The sequence below is a fragment of the Cervus canadensis genome, chromosome 21 (assembly GCF_019320065.1).
Source record: "Cervus canadensis isolate Bull #8, Minnesota chromosome 21, ASM1932006v1, whole genome shotgun sequence".
Lineage (NCBI taxonomy): Eukaryota > Metazoa > Chordata > Mammalia > Artiodactyla > Cervidae > Cervus > Cervus canadensis.
In genome coordinates, this window is record NC_057406.1 from 13,772,829 (window position 1) to 13,782,473 (window position 9,645).

The following is a 9,645-nucleotide window of genomic DNA, read 5'->3' on the forward strand; positions in this document are numbered from 1 at the left end:
CATACGTTTACAAGAGTGCCAGGAAACCAAGCTTGATGAGTAGAGAGGTCGGGAGATGCTGAGTTGGCCGAAAAGTCCATTCAGATTTTTCCATAACATTTTACGGGAAAAGCCGAATGAACCTTTTGGCCTACCCAGTATCTGCTACGAACAGTTACTTCAGCTCACACCCCGGTTGCTAGTGCCAACCACCGTCCCACCCTGATGACACCCGTTAATTACTGCTGTATCAATGTCACCCAGTTTAGAGGAGCTCCTGCCTGCGGCTGACAAACCCTGAATCTTCCCTTCCAAATATAGACTAATCTCAAAGCAGTGCTGCAGCTTTTTCTTTTTGCTTTCTCCCGAATTAGACGGCTCAAGTGTCCAGAACTTTGTAAACACTGTGTGTTGTATTTTTTGAGAGTTAAGGGAATGGTAAATAAGCGGACAGACAAATTGGCTTGTTTATGAGCATTGCTGCAGTGGCTGTGAGGCTCAGAATAGTTTAGTCCTTTCGCTTATATCTGTCCCTTGGGTGGTCTAGCGTTGTCGCACTGTCTGGAGGGCTCGCCTTCGCCTTTGTCCCCTCACCACGCAGTGTCCCCAAGCAGGAAGCATCTCGCTGGTCCTTGAGTTCCCAGGTGCTGCATGGCTGTAAATGGCCCCTCGCCTTGTCCAGCGCTGCCTGGGCTTCTGCTAAAATGCAGATTCTGAGATGCGGCTGGTTCGGAGAGAGCTGAGAATTGCATTTCTAACTAGCTCCCAGGTGGTGCGGATGCTGCCGGCCTATGGAGCCCACTTGGAGTGGTTCCCCGGCCACCAGGAGGACGCACCTCTTGTACATGTTGACTTTCTGTCTACTGAAAGTGGAGAAGGACATGGCAGCCCACTCCAGTATTCTTGCCTGGGAAATCGCATGGACAGAGGGGCCTGGCAGGCTGGAGTCCAGGGGGTCGCAAGAGTCAGAAACGACTTAGTGACTAAACTACCACCACCTACTGGAGCGTGGAGTTGGGTGGGCTTGAATCATGTGTGTTCTCTTTGTTGATTGCTCTGTGTCCTGTTACCCTTGCTAACGGCTCTGGTCTCGATGCTTCTCCCTTCTAGGATTGCCTCAAAGCCTGCCAGGAGCAGATTGAGGTGGTGCTGCTGAATAGCCTGCAGCAGTACCGTCAGGACCAGGGCGACGGATCCAAGTCGGAGGATGAGCTGGACCAAGCCAGCACCCCTACAGATGTTCGGGATATCGACCTGTGAGGATGTGGGGCGGGCCAAATGGGAGGGGCGCGTCCAATCTGCTCTCTCCTTCTCTCTGGTTGTATTTGGCTCTCTTACGTTTTAGGATGAAACTTTAAAAAAAAAAAAAATTCTGCCCCCACCTAGATTCTATTGAAAGATCTTTTAGAAGTGAGAGATAAAGGTCCTATAAAAACGAAATCATTACAAGCATTTGGTGCCTATTTGAAGTACAACAGAAGGGAATCCCTTATATATGCCAACAGTTACTGTTTGATGTTAAAAGTCATAGTAACATGCTTACAGGAAAACCTGCAGAGTAGCTAGAGAAAAATATACGCCTGCACTATGGGAACAAGTTAGAGACTTTTTTTTTTTCCATGTTATGAACTAGCACGTATGTACCCCTGTTAGGATAATTTGGAAGAACTGCGGATGCCATGTATGGCAGGATTGGATTGCGAAGCAATGAACTTGAGAAGGAATTAGAAATAAAGGAGGGACAGGATGGGGAGGGAGTGACGAATAATCTCAGCGCAATCGAACCATTTTGGATGGAGAAGCGCCCGACTCCCAACCAACTGTTTATTGCTAAGTCAGGACCGATGCTGGGTCTCTAGTGACAAGTCTTGCTGTCTGCAGTAGCTGCTACCTAAAAGAGATGTTCTGTTTTGCCCGTTGGACACAGGTGATTGGATCCTGGGTTTCTCATGTTTTTCGATACCTTGCTTCTTCTTCCAAACTTGGTTCGTTGCAGATACCACCCCATTTTTATCTTAAAGGGGCAATCTAGCTATGGGCCATCCCACAAACTCCGTGAAATGGAGGCAGATGGAGCCCCAGGGTGCGATCTGGAACTTTTTTTTTTCTCCTGAGGTGTTCAAGAGAGTAATGTGACCTTGGCATCCCTCATTAGGGAAAAAAAAAAAAAACTAATTTTTTTTTGGTGCTGATTGGCATGTCCGGTCCACAGGTGAGCGTTGGTATAAACCATTCCATTCGAAAAGCACTTTGAAAAATTGTTCCCGAGGGGGTAGATGGATTGGTTTATGCAAATCATACAGACTAGAGGCCTCCTTTCTCCTCCTGTGTCCCCTCCCCTCTTGCCGCCCCCCTCCGGTCAGGTTGCTGTCCTGTATCCAACACTCTCTGGGTTCCCCTCCAGGGACTCAAGACACATCCCCTTCCGCTGAAATCCCTATGACAACATTCCTAAAAGCAGAGATCTGTAACCATTTTGATGGCACACAAGGATCTTAATTCCCACCTCTATACTTCCCCTTTGGACATGGAAAGAAGCATGATTGCTGGTGCAAAGACAGACAGCGGGTCATCCGTGTGGCATTTTGTTCCCGTTTCCGTTTTGTTTCTTTTGTCGTTGATTTCATTGCAAAGTTGCATTCAGCGTACTTGAACTTTTTTTTTCCTCTCCACGTCTTAGAGGCATTCAGTTAGCAGAGAGGTTGATGCACCAACTTTTTTTTTTTTTTTGCACAATTATAATTGACAGGTAATGAAGCTATTAAAATATTTGCCTTTTTAAGTAAAAAAAAAAAATAAGATCAGGACAAGGCTACTCTGAAGAATTATTTTATACGCAGATTTTGCCTTGTTTCATAGTATGGAGGGTTTAAGATGGAGAAAAATCTAAGGGTCTCTTATTTTTCATTTTATTATGTTCAGTTTTTTATTATTTTTTTTTTTTTGCGCTGCTAAGAAGCTAAGATCATTCATCGTTATCCACATTAACAGTACCTAGCTGTAATGTTTCACCGAGTGTGCTGCTATTATATAAACATTTTTATAATATATTATTTTACTGCTTAAACTTCCAAGTCCTGAAGTAGTTGGTTGAGATAGGAGTTCTTCGTACTGGAAAAGCCCTCTTCCATACATAGTGTGTTTTCTTCTGGTTGCGTATTCATGGGTTTTTTTTTTTTCCCCTCTCTGATCACATCCTTCAAAGACAGAGTATTCTTTACCTCAGGTTTACTGGACAAAATCAATAGCTACGAAAGAAAATGGTTCACATTTTTGTTTTCATTAATACCTCACAACCGTACAGTTTCTGCTTGGGAGCCCATCAGTTAGGGAAGGCGGAGGGGGGAGGGGGCCGCAGCCTCTCCCCGATGGAAGGTAAGGGTCTCACGCCCAGAGACCTCCTCAGCGGTGAAGGTCATCAGGCTTCCATTCTGACTCCGGTATCCTCATCATGATGGAAAAAATGCAATTGGACCAAGGGATTTCCCCTCCCCCGCAAGGCCAACACACAGCGCTGAGTGATGCTGTGTGCTGGGCACGCAGCATCTGCACTTGGGTACCAGACAGTTCCAGCAGGCTGTTTGTTCAGAGAGCCTCATCGGGCGGGCCTTTCTAAAGCACATCTGCTTCTAGTTCTCCTTTCACCCGGGAGGTTTCCCTTCTTTCGGCATGTTTCTCTCTCTCGCAAGTTTCTCTCTCCTGGATGCTGGCAGCCACCACCCCCCCTCCCCGGCCCCTGCCCCCTTCAGGACGATCTCAGAGGGTTTCCTAGGTCTGAACCTGCGGCAGGCAGGGTTGCCATGGGAACTGCTCCCACCTGTCTGGCCTGTGACAGGCAAAATGCTGGGGCAAGGGCGTGGTCCTCGCTGAGTGGCACTGCATGGTTTTCAGGTTTTAAATCGTGTGCTGAATTGGCATGATCGGGAAAGCGGGTCGGGGTGAGTATCGGATCGGTGGTTGAAGGCACGTGGGCAGGCTGCTTCTGTCCAGAGATGGAATCCCAGGTGAGTCAGGCTCCGTTGACGTGAGTTAGAAGGGTTTCAGGACTCGGTGAGTTACGTGATCCTGAGATGCTCAGGATTCCTGGTGGGCCAGTGGGCGGTGAATTCTGAGGTTTGGAGGAGAAAGGCTGAGCGGCCTGTGTTTTATCAAGAGGCCATCCTGCGTAGGCTGCTCTTCTGGGCAAACCGGGGTTGGGGGGTGGTCTGTGTGGTGGAGACAAGCATGGGCCCTAGAGTTCTTGAGACTCTTGGGACCTAAAGAGAAAGGGAGGTATAGATCCTTCTAACAGTGACTAGCTGCTCAGCTCAAACGGGAGCAGTGAGTGAGAGGAATAAGGAACGAGACAGGCCAACAGATCCCCCTGCGGTCTCTCACTCTCCACTTTCCCTGGAGCCCTAAGGGTTCCTGGGACCTTCTAGCTTTTTCTCCTTTTCCACCTTGTGCCTAGCGTGATGGGAGGCGTAGGATTGCAGGTGGGAAGGGTGCTAGGTAGCTTCTGCTTTCCTGCCTGCTCCTTCCTTACACAAAAGACGGGCCCCGGGCATTGTTGAACTGTCCTGTGCCCTTTCCTCGGATCTTGGATCTTGGTTTCCTCGGTAGGAGTTTCTGTCCCAGAGGAGTTCAGGTGCATTTCTTTTTTTTTTTTTTCTCTTTCCTCCCGTGAAGGAGGTTCCAACCTATTCTGGTTTTTTTCCTACCTTGCTGTCATCGTATCTGTCCTTCACTTTGTTCTCTTTATGTTTTTTTTTTTTTCCTTCTTCTTTTTTTGGTTGTTTGTTTTTTCTCCATCAGTGGGGACTGATTGTTCCCCTCGCTGGCCAAATTTTGTTCCTTCCCCTATTTTGGCCAAATCCTAGGGGGTGAAAATCCTCGTATGCCAAAAATATATGCTGAACATAAGTCAGTTCCATGTGGGTTGTTCATCGCAGCCGAGAAGCCTGCAGGTGGGGGCAGGGGATGGGTGCCTCAGCAGACTGCACCCCCCCACTTCCAGGCTGAGAGAAGGGGCTTCTGTCCACGGAGACTGTCCTCTGGAACTGTCCCCACCCCACTGAGCAGCCAGTGTCCCCCAGCCAGGTCCCCCTTGGACGGTGGGCTGTTCAGAGGCCCCCTCCTGCCTCCTGTCCTCACTGGAGTCGGGCATGTGTGACTCGGGAGGGGCGGCCCTTGGCTGCGGGCATCGGGGTCTTCCCTTCCGAGGAGGCTGCCACCCACCCCTGAGGGTCCCAGGAGCCCTGGGACTCCCCGATGAGGGTGGCGGCAGGACTGGATGATTTTTTCTCAAAGAGGGCAGCAGACTGTTCTCCCCATGGGCCACAGGGGGGACAGGGCTGGGAGAAGAAACAGACGTGCACCTTATATCATGTAAATATACTGATTTTTCTAGTTCAAGAAGAGAGAATTATTGGTAGAGTGGGAATGGGAGATAAGAATGGGCAGGAAATCTTGAGTAAGCCAGCTGGCTTCTAAGCCAAAAGGGTTCCTCCGTGTTTATCTTTGAGACAGTCCAACCCCAAGAATAGCTTTAAAAGGGAAATCAGTGCTGAGACGGTGAAGTCCCTTACCCAACACGCGCCCTGTAGCTTTAGAACAAACGCAGGCTCCTCAGCTGTGGGCTCGGCATGGTTCCCGTCACCCGTTGGTGTGAAACAAGGCGGGAAATTCATTAGGATGTTCATGGCTTCTTCATCCCATCCGGCTTTTCCTGGTTCTGGATTCTAATAAACAACCTGGAACAGTCTCTTTCCTCCAGAACCACTGTTCTGCATCCCGGTGTCTCTGCTTCTAGACTCGCCTGGGCCCTCAGACCCGTTTCTTGGCTTAGGTTTCCGGAAGCCTTCGGCAGACGTGTACACGCGTGCTCTTGCTGTCGCATTTATTCCTTTGCCTGCAGCCTACTTTGGGGGGGAAAAAGTGCCTTACTGACTGTAGCCATTACAGTAGCCAGTGTATTTTCACAGATGCCTATCCTTTTTTTTTTTTTAAGTTGGTTCTGTTTCTTACTGCTCACCACCTCTGAAATCCCCAGCGTGTCACGGGGCCATTGGATTTTTTCCATTATGTTCATTACCCTTGTACCATGTACCTCAGATCTCTCTCTCTCAGTTACAGTTTCTCGTCCTTGACTTTCTTTTATTATTATTATAATTTTTTTTTTTTTTTGCTTTAAACAAGTGTGATGCCATATCGAGTCAATGTTAATCTCTCACCATGTACTCTATAAGAGGTGTGGGTGTTTATTTGGTCGGCGTGCGAGCAAGTGCTAAAGTAGCATGATCAGTATACACAGAAGGTTTTTAGGAAGTATGGGAAAAAAAAATGTTGTATTGGCTATGATGGTGACGTGGTATAGTCAAGCTGCCTTTTCTGAGGTCCTATCTTTTCAGTGTTAAGTGATTTTTAAAAATAATAACCTGTTTTTCTGACTAGCTTAAAGATGGATTTGAAAATGGTTCTGGATGCAATTAGATTATGCTATTTGGACAATAAACTCACCTTGACCTAAGGTCTCTGGCTCTTTGACTTATTTTTTAGACCAGCAGTCCTCAGTGTGGAACACAGCCTTCTTGGGTCAGAACTCTGTTGGCCATAGTTGGTGTTGGGGTAAAATGTGGATCCTAACCTGAAGGGTCATTTAAATGTGTCACTTGGGTGCAAGCCATTGATGGCCTTTATTTAAAAAAAAAAAAACAAGGATCACCCAGGCAACCCTCTTGTAAAAAACCGGAGCCTCAGACCACTTTCAAGAGGCGCGTCAGTCACTGCTATCATAACTGACCTCAGATGCTATCTCCTGATTATTGCCGGCTCTTCACTCCTGGGTCTGAGCGAGCATCTTCTGGCTTCTGAGGTGCCATCTTAAGATTGCGTGTGTGTGTGTGTGTGTGTGTGCGCGCGTGCGCGCGCGCGCGCTCAGTCATGTCTGAGTGACCCCATGGACTGTAGTCCACCAGGCTCCTCCATCCATGGGATTCTCCAGGCAAGAATACTGGAGTGAGTAGCCATTCCTTTCTCCAGGGGATCGTCCCAACCTAGGGATGGAACCCAGGTCTCCCAAATTGCAGGCGGATTCTTTACCAACTGAGCTGCCAGGGAAGCCCCATCTCTAATTGGGTGGGGCGTGTCCATGGAGAACCAGACCACTGCAGCTTTTCCGGTTGCTTCCTGGTGGCTCCTACCTGATTCCTGATTCTCTCTCTGTATCCCTCCCTTAAGGACCACCGCTGCTTTGGAGGAAAGGGTGGTGAGGCAGAGCCTGGGAAAGGGGTGGGAATGGCCACCCTTAAACGAATTGCCAGTTGCTCCATGACCTCAGAAACTCAGACTAGCCTCTTTCCCAAGAGTGATGGGTCATGCCCGTTTGCTGTTGCTATGAAAATTCATTTTCTCTGTAGTTACCTGTCTCTTTTAAAGTCACTGAATAGAAGATGTGGTACATATATACAATGGAATATTACTCAGCTATGAAAAAGAAGGAATTAAAGCCATCTGCAGCAGCATGGTTGGACCTAGAGATGATCATACTAAGTGAAGTAAACGAGACAGAGAAAGACAAATACCATATGATATCACTTACATGTGGATTCTTAAAAAAGGAAATGAACTTGTTCACAGACCAGAAACAGACTCAAATTTAGAAAACAAAGTTATGGTTATCAAAGGGGAAAGGTGGTAGGTAGGGATAAACTAGGAGGTTGGAATTAACATACTGATACATGTCTGTCTGTTATAAAACAATTAACAAGGACCTATTGTATGGCACAGGGAGCTCTACTCAATACTCTGTAATAACTCTGTAAAAGATAAATGTATAACTGAATCACTTTGCTATATACCTGAAACTAACAGAACACTGTAAATCAGTTACACTACAACATAAAAATCCTAAATGTGAAAATTTAAAAATGTGAATTTCTATGAGAGTTAAACAATAAAATATTAAAGGAAATAGAGCTGCAGAGACAGAAAATAATAACCTAGTCTCTAAGGCGGGGAAAAGTCACTGTAGGCTGTTTTCCAGTTTAATTCTGACCTCAGTTGCAAGCAGGAAGGGTAACGGTGGTCATGGAGGGACAAGCCCGGATGAGCCACCTCCCTGTTATCCCCTAGTAACTCCACTCCATAGAATGCTTCATCTTACAAGGACTCAGAAGTTCCCCTCTGTCTCCGTCCGCCGTGCACTTCCAGTGTTCTTGGAGGAAAGCAGGCATAGCTTTCTTCTTGGGTTTCTGCCTAGTGGCGTCCGCTGGGCCTCTCGGGAGTTTCCAAGGCCTCTCTCGTTGGTTGCTGCTCTTAACCATCCTTGGAATCCTCTTCTGCACGACCGACAGTGCAGCCAGGTCCCTCCCTCCCCTCCCCTCCCCCATCTGTGTGCCCCGCAGTGCTTGTGCCCTGTCTGTTAATAACACTCAGCACCTCTCCTCCCAAATACCGTCCAGTGCGGCCGGCTTCTCCCGTCCTGGGCCCTGGGTGTTGAAGGTGGGAAGGAAGCCGAAGCCTCACCCTGCATAGCTGGCTTGGGATCCATCCAGTGGCCCCTTCACACACATTCTCAGACCCACTTCATCTGACACTTGGAAAATCTCAGACTTTAAACACCGTGAACACCGATGTTACCCTCATGAAAAGGACGCAAGGGTCCTTTCTGCAAGTGGAAGATAGTGATGGAGCAGAGATGTCAAAATCCCAGGTCTTATCTAGTGGCTAAGACTCCACACTCCCAAGGAGGGGGCCCGGGTTCAATCCGGGTGCCCCGTCTAAGACCCAGATGTTTTGGTCTTCCCGAGACAGTAAAGAGTCTGCCTGCAATGTAGGAGACCTGGGTTTAATCCCTGGGTCAGGAAGAGCCCCTGGAGAAGGAAATGGCTACCACTCCAGTATTCTTGCCTAGAAAAATCCCACGGACAGAGGAGCCTGGCAGGCTACAGGCAGTGGGGTCACAAAGAGTCAGACACGGCTCAGTGACTAACACTTTCACTTGCTTCTGCTCTAGGGAGAACTTTTTTTTTAAACAATTTTGCAGAGATCTGGGGCTTTGAGTCGGGATACAGAGGTCACACTAAAATGAAAAGTTCCAGTTGCCTGAGCTCAACCTGCTGCCGTGAGGAGAGTGTTCAGAGCTGGGTGTTACACCGGATCATTTCTGCCCTGTCATTACGGCAACAACGGCCGCAGGATTGGTGGTGACAGTGGGTGCGAAGGTTCAGCATGTCACAAAGAGCTGACCGGCCGTGGCCAGTGCGCGTGTGCACGGCCAACTACACTTGGCCTTCAAGGAAAAGCAGAGCAGACATAACCCACGCCCTCCGGTTTAGGAGGTTTTCCATGAGACGGCACAGAGCTCTGACGGCAAACGCCGATGCCCCGGGTGGCTCCGGGTGCTTTCTGACAAGATGCATGGGTTTGCTCAAGCAAATGAGTTTTAGGAAAATACATTTGGAAACACGCAGTAGAGTCTGTAAACAGAGCTTGACTTTCTCCAGAAATAAGAGGATGGGAAGTGATTTTAAAAATGAATGGAAAATAGACTTTTTTTTTTTTTGAGACACTAGTCCTCTGTCTGCTAGCTTTCTGATCAAAATTGTTGTTCCTTATTAAAAAAAAAGTGAAGGGAAGATATTCCTAGCTTGAAGAGCACACACAATATAATGGATTTTAAACACT

The 9,645-nt window shown here is 47.9% G+C and overlaps 1 protein-coding gene across 1 annotated transcript in view; it reads left to right on the forward strand.

The window, feature by feature from the left end:
• CCND2 (cyclin D2) overlaps positions 1 to 6,487 on the forward strand; it is a 28,390-nt gene extending 21,903 nt beyond the window's left edge. Inside the window, exon 5 of the mRNA XM_043441606.1 lies at positions 1,090 to 6,487. Within this exon, the coding sequence (XP_043297541.1) occupies positions 1,090 to 1,239 (150 nt within the window). The 3' untranslated portion in view covers positions 1,240 to 6,487. The remainder of the gene's footprint in view (positions 1 to 1,089) is intronic.
• Positions 6,488 to 9,645: the final 3,158 nt, after the last annotated feature.